We start from the raw sequence: 17,703 nt of genomic DNA, 5'->3' as shown, positions 1-17,703 counted from the left end.
CATGTTTTTAAATGTATAAATTTATTTCCATAAAGAGTTACTAGACATTCCATACTATGATCATTAACATGTTTTAAAGCTAAAAGAGTTTATTTTTGTAACCAATTCAACATGATGCAATTAACAGTAAGATACATGTAAAGTCACCGTTACTTATGCAACTGTTCTGCACAGATTAGAAATATCCACATTAAATTTAAATGATAAAATCTCTTACTCTATTAAGTTAGTCCAAAATTCAAACAAATAATAGAAACTTAATTCAATTGTTAGGTTATGCAAACAGGTGAATACCAGTATTAAATGTAACTTTAGACAAATGTCTGATTATATTACCTGTAATATATATATATATATATATATATATATATATATATATATATATATAATATATATATATATCATTTGTAAGATTCATGTGTTGATTATGTAAATATATATTGACAATAATTTATGACAGTTGCATAATCCCAATAAATTTAGTTAAAAATTCATAGTTGTATATTGTTTTATTATGGAAAGGATGACAAATAGATAGTCTTAAGGCATTTAAAGAAGTATTAGTGCTTAGATGATCTTTGCCAGTCAACAACTTTATTTCTGGTGATTTAACTTTCCAGTTAACCCTAGATACCTTGGAAGTTGGGGGGAAAAAAAAGTAAGTGGAAATGTCAGTGTCCGGGCAAAGTAAGTCGAAATGTCAATGTCAGGGCAAAATTCTACTACCTCACATTGCCCAAGAAAATAGCCAGAGAAAAAGAATAACCGAGGCCGGCCAAGGTTTTTCTGTTGAGGGTTTTTTTCTGAAGTCTTTCTTCCCCAGCATAACTTAAGTCGAGGACTTTATCTTGCTTATAAACCATCTATGTTTACATGTACGCAAGATGAGAATATCCCAGAATTACTTAAGAAAAACCTTATATCATGTTTTCTTATGGATAACAAGCCAACAGTGAGGCTGATGTCCCCCGCCGAAATAGGAAAATAATTAGAGGACACATATAAATTTATCACAAATAAGCGGAACGGACAGACAGACAAACAGACAGACGGACGAACCCATTTTAATAGTTCCCTGCTTTGTTCGAAAGGCGGGGGACAATCAAAGTAGGAGAGTTATTGTTTTCCAAAGTCTCGACCAATCAAATTGCGTATCGCTCTGCTTACCCTGAGCAGAAAATGCTCATTATCAAACTTAGTCAAGGTATTACTGTAATGAAACTATACACCAAGTTTCATCAATCTCACTTAATTAGAACTAAAGTTATCGTATCCCAAAGCATCAACCAATCAAATTGCTTATCTCTGCTTACCCTAAGCGGAAAATGCTCATCTTCGAACTCCATCAAGGCATTGACCTAATCAACACATACACCAAGTTTGAACATTCTAGCTCAATTAGGAAGAGAGTTATCGTGCCCCAAAGTATCAACCAATCAAATTGCTTATCTTGGTTACCCTAAGCGGAAAATGCTTATCTTCGAACTCCATCAAGGCATTGACCTAATAAACACATACACCAAGTTTGAACATTCTAGCTCAATTATAAGTTATCGTGTCCCAAAGCATCAACCAATCAAATTGCTTATCTCTGCTTACCCTAAGCGGAAAATGCTCATCTTCGAACTCCATCAAGGCATTGACCTAATCAACACATACACCAAGTTTGAACATTCTAGCCCAATTAGGAAGAGAGTTATCGTGTCCCAAAGCATCAACCAATCAAATTGCTTATCTCTGCTTACCCTAAGCGGAAAATGCTCATCTTCGAACTCCATCAAGGCATTGACCTAATAAACACATACACGAAGTTTGAACATTCTAGCTCAATTAGGAAGAGAGTTATTGTGTCCCAAAAAGTGTGACGGACAGACAGACGGACGGACGGACAGACAGACGGACGAACCCATTTTAATAGTCCCCTGCTTTCTTCGAAAGGCGGGGGACAAAAAAACCTACCCTGGAAGAATAACCCGGTACAGGTTTAAAGAAAAATTTTCAGAAGAATAACCCCAAATTCCCCTGTATATATCCAAAGCCACCCACGATTTCCAGACCGCAAGTTATTCCGGGCATAGAATATACCCAGAAGATCAAAGAGATTTACCGTTACAGGTTTATAATATTCCAAAAGATATGATGGACAAAAGCGGAAAATACTCATCACTGAACGCAGTCAAGAAACGAATGGTGAGGGAAAAATATTTATTACCGTATGTTTATGAGATAGTAAACCTCATTTCAATCTTACTTCTACATGTGTCAAAATTTAAGACCGATCTGTCAAGTCATAAGTTAGACATTTTGAGTTTTAATTTAATAGGAGTCTACCCCTTACCAGCCTATAGAGGTTTCTATGAACATCTTGTAAAAACACTATAATTTTATAGGATAGTGTTTAGATTTTCTAAAATTAGGTGAGTCTAGTACTTGATTATTTCAAATTGATTACAGTTATTATCTGTTGATATCGATAATGCCCTATTAATATATTTTAATATATAGCTATATGAAAGAATGTACATTTCCTACAGTGGTGTTGAAATATGTGGATGAAATTACGTCACAAGGAGAGACTTTATTCGAAACCATGAGTTGTTTTGTTGTGAAATCAAAGCAAGTCACTTTTATTTTTATTCAGACTGCAATATCTTAAAATTTAGGCGTTTCGAAGCTATATTTGATAATATTGCATATGGTTTTTTTTTATACGCACACATAAAATGTGATCGTATACACACATAGAATGTGATCGTATATTGTGATCCACAATTTTTTGTGAACACTCTATTTGACTACATTTATCATCCAATCGTTTAAATTTATATACGAGATGAAGCTTTTTTCATTTCAACAATTTCCATTATTGTTCCCCGTCTTTCGAAGAAAGCAGGAGACTATTAAAATGAGTCTGTCTGTCGGTCATACTTTTTGGGATACAATAATTGAGGTACAATGTTCAAACTTGGTGTAGGATGCCTTAATGAAGTTCGACGATGAGCATTTTCTGCTTAGGGTAAGCCATTTGATTGGCTGATGCCTTGGGACATGATAACTTCAGTTCTAATTAAGTGACAGTGATGAAACTTGGTGTATAGTTTCATTTCATCAATACCTTGATTAAGTTCGATAATGACCATTTTCTGCTTAGGGTGAGCTGAGCGATAAGCAATTTGATTGGTCGAGACTTTGGGACACAATAACTCTCCTTCTAATTGAGGAACAATGTTCAAACTTTGTGTAGGTGTTCATTAGACGAATGCCTTGATGGAGTTCGAAGAAGAGCATTTTCTGCTTAGAGTAAGCAGAGATAAGCCATTTGATTGGCTGATGCCTTGGGACATGATAACTTTAGTTCTAATTAAGTAAGAGTGAGTAAACTTCATTACATCAATACCTTGACTAAGTTCGATAATGAGCATTTTCTGCTTAGGGTAAGCAGAGCGATAAGTAATTTGATTGGTCGAGACTTTGGAATACAACAACTCTCCTTCTAATTGAGGTACAGTGTATAGCATGTTTTCCATCTAAGTATAGATAATCAGTTTGATTGCTCAATCCTTTTGAAAAAGTCAACTGTTAACGGACAGACTAACAAGCAGGTGTTGACATAATACACTCACACTGAAATGTGGGCATATAAAAATTAACATTAAAAATGGTAATTGATGAAATAAAAAAACTAAAATATTAAGATATATAATTACTTTTTTTATATACAGTATTTACAATTTCTATTAAACGGCAAGTATATCAAATATTTCAATTTTATTTACATATTTAAAAATCCAGTTATTAAAAGAATTAACCATAACTTCACGTAAAAATCTACCTTTTAATAAATGATCATATCCAAAAGGTTTACAGAGAGCGAGAGAAATGGGGTTTAACGTCCACTCAACACAAACTAGGTCATTTCGGGACGAACACATGGTTCAATTTTATTTCATTAATTCACTTGCGTGTAGGGGTCTTTAGCAGTAGGCGGAAACCGGGGGACCCAGAGAAAACCCACGAGGTTGGACAGGCGACCCTACCCCTTGTCACGTACAACCGGGGAATTGAAACCCCGCCAGTCGACTCAATGACAGACTGTATGATACAGCGCGTGCCAACCATACGGCCATCCATCTCCCCCAAAAGGTTTACAAATTTTATCACAACTTAATTCAATAAATAACAATGGTAATTTAGGTACACCTCAAACAGTTAATTTCATGTGTTTTAAGTTCTGAATTAAGTCTGGCCATTCCTATATACATGTAAATATTTTGTGCTTCAATTCTAATGACAGTCTTCTAATATAAATATTGCCTTGAAAAAACATAATTAGGTTATATGTTCAAACTGCAGAACTTATTTTTTCATTTAAATATTTCTAATGGCCAGGACAAAATCATATACATGCAGATTCAAATCACTTAATTACCCAAAATAAATGAAACTTGATATCTTGGCACTCTTATTACTTGTACATTGCACGGTAACCCTGATACTCTTTGATTGATCATCTTCCAAGTGAACTAAATAATGGTGGTGAATTTTTCGAAGGTGAAAATATCTTCCCTTGAAATATCTTGATAAATATAAATATGATACACTTTCCCAGCAGTTGTTTGGATATATTCCTTCAAGGATATAGAGTTTTTATTATATTCATAGACTATCTATTTGGTTGCCCTTTAAGACAGCAAGTTACGTGACATGAATTGAATACATGTACAATTAAGTCACCAGCTAGTTAGGACAATTTCCAATAAAGAAAAATGTTCATATATTTTTGTCAATAAAAACATAGTTGTAGAAATAAAACATCAGTTGATCATCAAACAGAAATAGCTTCACCAGAATTTGACTGTGAGGGTGCATCGTATTGTTTGTTAGCTAACTCTTCATGATGTCGTACCATACTCAATAATTCCAGTTCAAATTCATCCATTGCTTTCAGGAAATTCTCATGTTTATGTATCTGGATATTTCCTGCATTGACCTGGAGTTAAACAAAAAATAGCCATAAAATGACACATCAATTTGAAGGAGGGGTTTGAATCTAGGGCTGTACGATATTGCAAAAAGGGACGATATCGATATTGGCATTTTTTTCAACAATATAGTTATATATCGCGATATTTAAAGATACATTATGGGAGATAAGATAAAGAGATGGCAGTTCTCGCTATAATAGTTAAAAACTAGATAGTCTAAAGGTAATTTGCTGAAAATTTCAGTCAAACTGATCCACTATGAGCCGAGAAAGAAGCAGGTGAAATTTTTGCATAGTCTCGGTCATCATTACTAAAATAATTAATATAAACAGCATAGTCTCGATCATCCACTTTTTTTAAATTTAATTATCAATGTCCGTTAGCGGCATATAGGAATCTAATCCAGCCAACATCGAAGGCTAGCCTTGACATCGAGAGTTTATTATGGTCTGGATATTTAATTAATGTCTAATTGATAATTTTGATAACATTTCAGGCCTAAAGAAAGACTTGGAATAAGCAGATTTTGCTCTTGCATAATGCATGTTTAATAATAATGTCACTTTGCTATTAAATAAATTAAATATAAATTCATTAAAGCTGACTACAGTGTGAGTAAGAATTGTGGGTGAGAATTGCTTTATTCGTACACTTTAACCTTTGCTCTTTTTATAATATAAAATTTATTAAAATGAACAAAACAACATCCTTTTTGGATAAACATTAAATACAACCGTTGATGTTTAAAAAGCGTCTACTTGTGACCTTGTGTAAGAAAATTCTCAAATATCATGTGCAGCGAAAGTAAGTAGATGCGGTCTTCAAGTCTTGTATTGTAAGTTCAAACAGTTTAACAAATACTAAATGATCCGGACTATCTTCCCATTCAAGCATTCAATTGGCTGCGGTATTCCTGGCCTAACAGTGACAGTAATCTATTTATAGATCGTTTTATTCTTCTTGCTTTATAATAATAATAATAATAATATCTTTATTTTCAAAGGTGAAAAATTAGGCTTAGAGCCTGTTTACAATTTTGCCCTTTATAACAAAGAAATGAAAAAGACAGTAACAGAACAAGACACTTAACAAATACTCACACACAAAACATTCAAATATATATTGATAAGCTAAATAGTTTAACTTCAAAACTAAAAGTAATATGATAGATAATATGTAGTAAGTAGTTGATATATTAAATATAGGCTACAGGTTAAGAAGAAGAAATAACATGCCTAGTGATATTTTTCTTAAATAAATGAAGATTTTTAATAGTTTTAAGTGAATATGGGAGAGAATTCCAAAGCACTGTGCCTCTATATTGTAAACTACATTTAAATATTTCATTATTAGGTCTACAGATAGAAAGTCTATTATTGAGAGATGAATATGGAGTGGTGTTATAATGAAAAATATTATATAAATATGATGGACAAAGTTTATGGATAATTTTATAAACAAAAATATATTTGTTAATTAAAAGTCTTTGATAAATAGTTTGAAGATTTAAGGATGAAGATAAAAACTGATAATTAGATGAGAAGGAATGATCAGAGATAGGTCTATTGTAAATTAATTTAAAGGATAATTTTTGAAGTCTCTCAAGTTTAGATATAGATGTAATTGAACAAGAGTCCCAAATAGTGGAGCAATAATTTATATGAGATTGAATATGAGCAAAATAGAACAATTTAAGTACTTCAGTAGGAAGCAACTGTTTTAATTTGCGTAATTGAAAATTTTTCTGTCGAAGAAGCTTAGATAAATGATCAACATGAGGAGACCAAGTGAAATTTTCATCAAAAATGATGCCTAAAAGTTTAAATGTAGAGACATTTTCTAAAGGTGAATTATTTATGTGAATTTGAAATTTTGTTGAAAGTAATTTGAAGAAGGTGTAATACTCATTGTTTTAGTTTTGGTTTCATTAATTACCATGTCATTTGTGGAACACCAATTTTGAATAATAGAAGTTTCATTTTGCAGTGTGGTAATTAATGAAGTAACATCAGAAGATGAGAAATAGACAGTAGTATCATCAGCAAATAAATCACTATTAACATGTAAATGTAAAGGTAGATCATTAATAAATAAATTAAATAACAAAGGACCAAGGATTGAACCTTGGGGAACACCTTGAGTTATCATAGCAGGGGCAGAATAAGTTTGTCCAATACTGGTACATTGTTGTCTATTATATAAATAGGAAGTTAACAATTTAATAAGAGTACAAGATAAATTATATAATTTCAGTTTTTGAAGTAGAAGATTATGATTTACTAAATCAAAGGCTTTGCGGAAATCAATAAATACCATACCTGTATACAGATTATTATTAATAGCATGATAAATGTTATCAGAAATATTAGTTAATGCCGTTTGACAAGAGCTATTGGATCTAAATCCTGATTTATTTGAATAAAGCAAGTTATATTTCTCAAGGAAAGAATTAATGGATTGAGAAATATGTTTTTCTAATGGTTTAGATAATGTAGGTAAAATAGATATTGGCCTATAATTACTAGGATCATTTTTAGCACCAGATTTGTATAATGGTAAAACTTTAGCATGTTTGAGAGAAGAAGGAAATATATTTTTATCAATACTAAAATTATAAATATAGGTTAATGAATCAGATAAAAAATAGGCTGCATGTTTGATGAAGAAAGGACCAAGTCTATCTAATCCTACAGATTTAGTTGGATCAAGAGAAGAGAGCAGTTTATATACTTGATTTATAGTCATATATGGAACATGACAGAATGTCTTATTATCAATATGCTCAGATACAAAGTTAGAAATTAAGTTAGAATTGTCATTACTTAGTTGAGTAGTAGAATTCGGAATAATGGAAGATGCAGCATTAATAAAGAAAATATTAAAATCATCAGCACTAATATCTGAAATAGTATTGTTATTACCTCCTTCACTTTTAGCTGTATTAATGGCTTTCCAAATAGATTTACTGTTTTTTCTATCTTTAATTAAAGATTCTAGACACTTTTTCTTATTATCCCTTATTTTAGACTTAATCTTATTTCTTAATATTTTATAATTGGCAATATCACCTACTTTCTTAAACTTATCCCTTCTATGAATTAATGTTAATATTTCAGAAGTTAGCCAATCGGGTTTATAATAATTTTTAACTTTTTTTGTCTTAATTGGAGCATGTTTGTCTATAATAGGTTGTAATGTAGAATAAAGACTTTGTAAGGCAAGATCAGGATCATTAAATTCATAAACATAAAAATGAGCATTGTCTACATCCTGCAGAAAAGCCTCTTTATTAAATGATTTAAAAGAGCGATAAGTAATAAAAGTGTGACCAATTTTAGTGATTTTAGTACCTTTCTTATTCCATGTACAGCATACTGAATAGTGATCAGAAATTGAATAGGTTGGAACAGAGGTTTCTGTAATATTTTCAGGACAGGAAACAAAAATGTGATCAATAATAGTAGAAGATGAATTGGTGATACGAGTTGGTGTAGTAATTATTGGATATAAACCATAAAGTGAAAGTAGATCAGGCCAATATAGGTTTTGATTATTACTTATATCGATATTTATATCACCAAATAGTAAAATTTCATAGTCACAATTCCAGGCATTTTCTAACATAATAGTAAAGGAATCTAGCCATTGTCTAGTGGAAGAAGGATTTCGGTATAAGTTACACAATAATAGTGGTTTAGAATTAGTAAAATGTACTTCAAACCAAATAACTTCAATATTAGTTTTCTAAATCATCCCTTCTTTTAGTTGAGAGGTGATATTTAATATATACTAAAGTTCTGGAATGACTTGAGTTACATTCATCTTTTCTATAAGGTAAACTAAATCCAGATATAGCTAAATCAAAAGTATTAACATCTAAGTTATGTAAATGAGATTCTGATATTCCAAAAATATCAAATTGTTGAATAAAAATGCTAAGTTCAGATAGTTTGTTTACAAAGTGACAGACATTCAAATGAGAAACATGTAGTCCTTTCTTAGTAAGAACTGTATTCATAAATAACTAACTGTAAACTGTAAAATATAACATACACACAATAAGAACAGTTATGTGACTAGACACAGATAATACACTAATTAATATCAATTAAGACCAAATGCGAGTAATGAAAATTACAATATTAGGCCTGCTACATGGCTGTGACATGTTAAAAGAATCTTGAATAGTAACCACTATGGTGCTTAACTTTAGGAAGATTATTACAAATAAAAGCACTTAGTAATCTACAACCGGTGGCATTTAAATGTGTGGAACTTTGATACAAGTGAATTTGATAGAATTGAGCAGGAAAATCATAAAATAGAGCATAATGATCTAAGAAAATAACATTGGTATATTGTTTACAAACATCATAAAGAATGTTGTTAATTCTGTTTATGACACTATTTACTTTGTTGGATTTTCTTGGTAGAAGCTTGATGAATTTAATGACTGCATTGGGGAATTTAAGATGACACTTTTCTATAAGGGATTTATATTGGGATCTTGTGTAGTCTATATAGGGGGAATTACTTGAATCATTGGAGCCAATTAGAAAAATAATATTTAATACTGTATTAGAAAAATGGCAATAGTCAATCACATTAGCAATACAGGCACCGGGCATTGTTCTAATTTCAGTAGAATTGGTGTTATCAACTGATCGTACATTAATTCCTTTAAATAATGAAGATCCAATAAGAACATTTTGTTTATAGTCTAAAGGTTTAATTCTTCTGTTGTTGTATTGAAAGCAGTCATTATTGGTAATATGTGTTGATTGATTAATAGTAATTTCTTCATCTGTATTAATTTTGTTAACTTTTTCTTTTAAATGTTCATGGGACTTGGTTAAAACTTGTAATTGACTGGATAAACGATCAATAGCCTCACCAATTTTATTCAGTTGATCATATAGGTTAAGATGACATGAATTATTTACACAAATGTCCTCGTAATTAGGGGAGGGATTGTTGTTATTTTGATCTGGGGATGATTTTGAATCTGTGAATAATGTTTTAACAACAGATGGTGTGATGGATTGCTTGAATTTACTCTGCTGGCTATCTTCACAGTTGGTGCTGTCAATAGTTGTATATAGTGAATTCGAAATAATTGGGGACAGTAAGCTCAGTGGAGACAAAGTTAAGATAGTCGCAGTATCATGTTCGTTGGGAATAAGGGTGAGGTATCTACTGCTGCCATTATGAGAAAAATTGTCTTCGAGGGAGGTTGTAGGGGTACTCGAGGTTAGGCCTGTATTCTTTAAAGGTGATGTAGAGTAGTTAGCATTTATATTAGTATACCCATGATCTTCTCTTGCCTTTTCTCTGATGACTTGGTTGAATTTTTCCCTGACACAAAGATTAAGTTTTGTAGCCTCATCTTCATTAATTAAGTCTAATATGGCTAAAAGATGATCAGAAAGGAATAAAGAAATACATTGACCATTGAGTAGACCAGAGCACTGGGTGGGAAAAAGGCTTAGGGTGCAGGATCGTTTCTGCAAATTCACTCTATATATTCTTGCTGCCACTCTGCCTTCTTTATCCAATCGTTCAGTGATTTCAAAGTTGACATAGTCCTGTTTAGAAAGAGTTCTGTAGTATATTTGAAGACATCTAATGAATATCAGGAAAAATCCAGAGTTGAAGTGAAAGACTATGCACTTTCCTTGTGCCTTGCTGGTAATTTCAATATTGTCTCTAAATGTAGCCGAAATTAGTTTTTTAATGCATTCTAAAGTATTTAATGTATAGTTATTTAAAGCAGTAACTGTGGAAGGTTGTGTAGAATCGTTAAATTGACAATTATTTACAGAAATTAAGTTGTTTAGGCCTACGTTGTTGGCAGCCATCTTTGATTTCTTCGAATTCATATAAAAAATTGATTATAGCTGATTAGATGCAAAATATTGTTGAAAGCATATTATACTTGGTATTTATAGGTCCTCTAACACTTTATAGTCACATTTGAAATAATTTAACAGTCCACAGCCATGAAACAAATACTTTAATCACATATTACATGAAGAGCCAAAACCGTTAACATAAATAAGTTTCTTAGAGTTTTCTAAAAATATTCGTTTTTTAAAAATATGACAACCTATTTATAGCCTGGTAATTAGCCGCGGTAGTGGGAAATTTCAGGCGTTTAGTAGGCCTAAGCTTTACATGTAGTAACAACTGACAATTTATTGTCGACTAAAAACAAAAGTAAAAGTAAAAGTAATGCACGATGCAGTGAAAAACGGCTGCGGACACTGCGCAACTGTTTTCAAAATTTAACGATTCTCAAAACATTAGTTTTATTATAGTTTATTGCCGTCGGCTAATTTCCACTGCTGTATAGTGTATTTATTATCTATTTTTATAATTTTTTTCGATATTTGAAGTTATTGGCGATATTCGATAAACCACTATATCGACGATATTTGGCCACATGATATCGTTGTTGGGTCTGAAAATACCATATCGCGATAAATGACTATATCGAGAATATCATACAGCCCTATTTGAATCTGAGGAAACCTTCGTAAATTAACGTTATGCTTGTAGGAGTGTCCTATAAAAAAGGTGAGCATTTCTCTCATAGACCTATCTGAAGTCAGATACAATTAAAGATAGGTTGCCAAGCAACCAAACATACACCCACAGCAGCTAAGTCATCCGGGCAGGCAGTCAACAAGGGTTGGACACATTTACAACACACTAAATTCTGATTACGAGTAACAACCCATTATCAGAAATCATTAGAACGTGTTTCGAGTGTTTGTCTCATGACCTTAAACACTGTATCAATTTATATTAACTTTAGCCTCTAGCGCGTAAACAAGATTTCTCAAATATTCAAGGACCATAACTCTAGCAGTAATTATCGGAAATTGTTGAAAATCAAAAGGCTTCTTTGTCTCATGACCATAAACTCTGTGTATAAATTTAAACTCAGATATTAACTATAATTTGTAGTATCTTTACATCCATAGAAGATCCTGTGCACTTGTATGTTGTATCAGTACTATTTTTTTTTAATGTTATACGTGAATATGTTTAGTTAATATTCCACCATATTACTTGTTTTATTTCATTTATCTTAGTAATCATTTGAAGCATTTTTATATAAATTAAAAACACTTATATGGATATACTACTTCTGAATTTATTAACATGCTACGTTTCGATACACATACAGATATCGTTATCAAGCAAATCTACCTCTATATGTCTTATAAGGATTACATTTTTATATAATGAAAAAGGTTAATAAGTTGTTTTAGTTTGGTACAATCCATCTGTACTGAAAATGTAATGTTGATGCAATAAAATAAGTTCAAACTAAGAATGTTAAATTGTAAAAAATGATATTCTTGATTTATTGTATGATATTAAAGTGTAAACATGTTATTTAACTATCCATGTACTCATAAAAGTCAAAATATGTTTAATTACTTTAGTACCTGTCTCCTTTTCCCCTAAAAACATAAATCGTCAACAGAAAGAAACGTTCACTTCACCGAATAGGTCAATCTGGATAGGTCAATAGGGAATCTGAATTTGTTTTGAACGTCACGGTAAATATAGTAGCTCAGTTGTCTTTGTTTCTGCATAGAAATATGCTTCTGTAGCCTTGTTTTGGTCATTTCTGGTACACAACAACTAGACTAGGCCTAGGGGGAATTCCTTTGATCTCGAATGACCAGTCTTTTTGACAGTTGCCGATAACGTAAAGGTGGCTCTATTTGTTTTTCCTTTGTTTTATGGGACGAAGATCTCATATTATTTTTCATGAAATACACTAACAATTGTTCAATTGTTTACACATCGCATTACTTATTAAACGAATACTTCACGATTCAAAAGGACCTTTTTTGTAAACCAAGGGAAACGATGAAAAAATCCAAGTTCTACTCAACCGATTTGAACAAACTTGGCGTCAAATTGAAGCTTACATTCGAAAGAACATATTTCTTTGGGACGAATTGTGATTATATGAAATAGATTTTATTCAACGTTTATATGAAATAAGATTTTATTCAATGTTTACATAACAACCTATGAAATATTTTGATTTTCTGTAATTTTGGTATTATTGTTGGCACCATCAAAAAACACTATTGTAATTTTATTAAGCACTAGCTTAGCTATTTGCATGCCAAAAATTATTTAATTCGGATCAGGCAAGTCTGAGAACTTTTTAGATTTATGACAAAAATTTATCATTTTTAAGCCGATTTCAAAATTTAATATCTTTAAAATTTAAAACCACAAGAGATATGTGCCCAAACTATGACTTGAATCGCAGCTTCAGATGTCTATTTAAAGATCATACCAAATTTATGTGGAGCAGAGTTTGAAAAATAATATAAAATTAATTGCAAAGTTATCATAGGTTTGACATGGCAACACCCTTAAAAGGTATTACATAAATATCACTCTCGTCAACAATTGGTGAAAACAAATGTTTTATTAAATGGGTTTTTAACAGTTGTGTGCAAAATATGAAACAGATCTAACAATATATTAAGATAAGATGCACATATTTTATAGTGGTTTTCATGGTGTCTCAAAATATGCAAATACTTCACTCAAAGTAGTCCATTATGATACATGAGTTGGGGGGTATTTTTAATATGATATTGTGCATTAAATTAATTATTCCTTTTTATTTTCCATTCCAAATATTAATACCACTTTAGATTATTATATCTAATTTGATCTGTAGATATAGATTTAGGTCATCATGATATTGATAAAATAATATTGCATCAGATTTTACATAGAGACATCTGTTCACATACAAAACAAATTTTTTTTAACTCAAACATCAACAAAAGTCTCAAATTTATATATGATTTTTTTTCACTGCATGTTTTCCGGGTTGCCAGGTAACAAAACATATGCCCACAGCAGCTAAGTCGTCCAGGGAGTCAACAAGGGTTGTCGCATATTTTTTCTTTTGTTCGAAATCGTTGAAAATAGATAGGCTTCGTCTCATGACTGTTAACCCTGTATAAATATAAAGTCAATCTTCTCATATGACCTTTAACATTGTGTTAACTCAGGCAGTAATTATCAGAAATCATTGAAAATCAATATGATTCTTTGTCTCATGACTTTAAACACTGTGTATAAATTTTAAGACAACTGGAAATTGACTTTAGCCTCTAGAAAATCCACAAGATATTTGAAAGTGATTAAGGGCCATAACTCTGGCAGTAATTATCAGAAATCATTGAAAATCAATAGCATTCTTTGTCTCATGACCTTAAACACTGTGTATAAATCTAAAGTCAATCGAATATTAACTTTAGAGTCCAGAGCGACAACAAGAATGCCAGTAATTATTAACCTAAGCCTCTAGAGCTACCGACGGACAGGGGTCACAACAATAAATGACCACATTTCGATGTGGGCGTATAAAAATATGTTTTTGTTTGCTGTATGCATTGCATGCTCTGGAAAATTTTACCAGCGGCTGCCAGGCAGGATACGCCCACATTTTGCAAGAGATGGATAGAGAACAAGCTAAAAACAAATGCGATTTTATGTATAATCAGGAGCAATAATCCAGAAAGTTATGGCCTGAAATGTGCAAATATCAAAAGTGACTGAGATCTTTGGGATATAAAGATATGTTTTAAGTTTCATCAAAATCAGATAAAAATTGTGACCTCTAGAGGATCCACAACCTTCGTATCAAACTTGGATAAAACTTGTGACCTCTAGATGGTCCACAACCTTTGTATTACACACTTCTACACAATTCATCCTTTTTTTTTTAAATCGGATAAAAATTGTGACCTCTACAGGGACCACAAGCTAAAATTGTGTTCAATCAAGGGCCATAATTCAGGAATTTACGATCCGATATGCACGAATATATTGAAAGGAACCAATATCTTTGGGTTATAAACATGTATTTCAAGTTTCATCGAAATTGGATCAAAATTGTGACCTCTAGAGGGGCCACAACCTAGATTTACCAGATGTTTACACTATTTACGTATGAGGGGCGGCCATTTTGTCAGGCAGCTTTGGCCTGATTTTCACGAAATTCGAACTCAACAAACATTACGGTGTAACGGTGAAAAATTAAAACTTTTTTTTAAATCGAAAAATAATTGTGACCTCTAGAGGGACCACAAAATAAAAAACATGATTTTTGGTACAATCAGAGGCCATAATTCAGGAAGTTACGATCCGATATGCACGAATATATTGAAAGGAACCAATATCTTTGGGTTATAAACATGTATTTCAAGTTTCATCGAAATCGGATCAAAATTGTGACCTCTAGAGGGGCCACAACCTAGATTTACCAGATGTTTACACTATTTACGTATGAGGGGCGGCCATTTTGTCCGGCAGCTTTGGCCTGATTTTCACGAAATTCGAACTCAACAAACATTACGGTGTAACAGTGAAAAATTAAAACTTTTTTTTAAATCGGATAATAATTGTGACCTCTAGAGGGACCACAAGCTAAAAACATGATTTTTCGTCCACTTAGGGGCCATAATTCAGGAAGTTATGTACGAAAATGGAAAGGAACCAAGATATTTGGGTTATAAACAGGCATTTAAATTGGATAAAAATTGTGACTTCTATAGGGTCAACAATCTAAAAATGTGATTTTTCGTACAATTCAGGAAGTTATGGTCCGATATGCGTGAATATCAAAAGGAACTGAGATCTGTGGGTTATAAACATACATTTCAAGTTTAAACCAAATCAGATAAAAATTGTGACCTCTACAGTGTTCACACGTTAAAAACATGATTTTTCCTACAATCGGGGGTCATAATCCATAAAGTTACATGCCAATATCGAAAAGAACCGAGATCTTAGGGTGATAAACCTATAATTCATGTTTCATTGAAATCAGATAAAAATTGTGACCTGTAGAGTGTTCACAAACAATTGTGGACGGACATACGGACAGGGGCGACGACAATATATGTCCACATGAAAATGTGGGCGTATAAAATTGTGGGTTTTACCAAATTTGCTGTGGTTAATTTCAACTAGTGGGTAAAATGACCAACTGAGCAAGCCTGGAAATATACCACCTGCCACTAACAGTGTCAGGCATGAATTCATGCTTTGTCAGGCACAATTCCTCTAGCCTGACATGAAAGATGCATTATATAAGAATTAAAACAGATAATGCAAAATGAATAAATTGAAAATTTCATTCAAATTACATTATCCCAAGCAAAGTTATCACTGTTTGTAGTTTTGATAAGATGTCAGCATTGAAGGTTTATTTTCCTTAATAATGGTACTTGTTATTTCGAGACTTAGTATTGTTTCTCAATTTTTAAATTAAATCATTTAATGGCTGAGGCGTCCTAATCTACTTAAAATTGGAGCCATCTGATGATCTAGAGATTGGATTTTTGTCAAAAGAAAGACCTGCAATAGTTAGCTCTTAATATATCTTTAATTTGTCAATTTGTGTGTTTTTATTTATACACTTAAAGCTGAACTCCAATAACAAAACTACAGAAATTAAATTAAAAAAAGTTAAAGCCCTAAATAATCGCCATACTTGTTTTCAATTCGCTTTACATTATCTATTGTTTAACTATTATAGTGAGAACTGCGTTCTTTATCTAATCTCCCATAATGCTCCTTTAATAAACCCAAATTAATATCTATAGCATAATAGATTTAGGCACTAATAGATTTTTTTTCTTACTACAGGTTGAGAGAAACAGAGGAATGGGGTTTAACATGCACTCAACCGGTTGATGTGGTGCTCTGTTCGATATATATATATATATAAATTATTACTACATGTACATTTGGACAGGGCATCAATATATAATGGCTCTAGCCTTACAATACATTGTATTCTATAAATAAGATAACCCGAACAATGCAATATCATCTAGGTGGAAGCCAACGTAAAATCTCCTATATAACAACAAATACAATTTTCCCATCATTGAGAAGAAATGGCATCCTATTTTATGTACTTTAACCATAAAGGGGCATTATGGGAGATTAGATAAAAAGTTGACAGTTCTTGTTATAATATTTACAAAATAGATAATGTAAATACAATATGCTGAAAATTTCAGTCAAATTGCTCCACAATGAACCAAGATATTAACTTTTGAATTTTAGACTAGCCTCGAACATCGTTACAGTTACTTAAGTCAGTACGATAAAAAACGAAGTCTCAATTATCCATTTTTATGTTTAATCATCCTTCATAAAATGTATTCCAATCCGCTAAATATCACAGGCTAGCGATGGCATCAAGAGTTGATTACGGTCTGGATAACATAATTAATTTCTTATTAATAATTTATACAACATTCCAGGCCTAAAGAAAGACCTGCGATAGGCAATTTAGCTCTTGCATAATATATGTTTAACCTAGATGACCTCAATTCCCGCCGATAATAAGAACAATAATTGTAGGCATGAAACTATTATACAATATTGTGAAACAGGAAATGCATATGACTGATTCTTTTCTTCCCTTTGTATTTCGGTTAAATTTTAGCAAGGAACTGCATGAAAGAAATATTTGTGCATGAAGAATACTTTATGAACACTTTTGGTCACATGATATTTAACTGTTTGATAACTTTTCAGATGGTTGTGCCTTAGAAATTCATTAAATTTAACAGCTCAAATTTTTACAATCACTTAATCGTTAGGTTGGAACCGAATTGCATTCTCGAGGATGTGATTCAATTTAATT

The 17,703-nt window shown here is 31.9% G+C and overlaps 2 protein-coding genes across 5 annotated transcripts in view; one reads left to right on the top strand and one right to left on the bottom strand.

Annotated features, from left to right (window-relative positions):
* The first annotated feature begins 2,399 nt into the window (after positions 1 to 2,399).
* Positions 2,400 to 17,703, top strand: part of LOC126824906 (GDP-D-glycero-alpha-D-manno-heptose dehydrogenase) — a 51,605-nt gene continuing 36,301 nt past the window's right edge. The window contains exon 1 of the mRNA XM_050554340.2: positions 2,400 to 2,417. The gene's annotated coding sequence lies outside the window, so the exon portion shown is untranslated. The remainder of the gene's footprint in view (positions 2,418 to 17,703) is intronic.
* The window catches only part of LOC126824902 (condensin-2 complex subunit H2), an 88,677-nt gene continuing 74,670 nt past the window's right edge, over positions 3,697 to 17,703 (bottom strand). For all 4 annotated transcript variants that reach the window (XR_007681674.1, XM_050554331.1, XM_050554332.2 and 1 more), the window contains one exon: positions 3,697 to 4,990. Coding sequence is in view for 3 of the 4 variants with exons in the window: in XM_050554331.1 (XP_050410288.1) it covers positions 4,826 to 4,990 (165 nt within the window). In the remaining variant the exon portion in view is untranslated. The remainder of the gene's footprint in view (positions 4,991 to 17,703) is intronic.

The sequence above is a fragment of the Patella vulgata genome, chromosome 6, assembly GCF_932274485.2.
Source record: "Patella vulgata chromosome 6, xgPatVulg1.2, whole genome shotgun sequence".
Lineage (NCBI taxonomy): Eukaryota > Metazoa > Mollusca > Gastropoda > Patellidae > Patella > Patella vulgata.
This window is presented reverse-complemented; position numbering and strand designations above follow the sequence as displayed.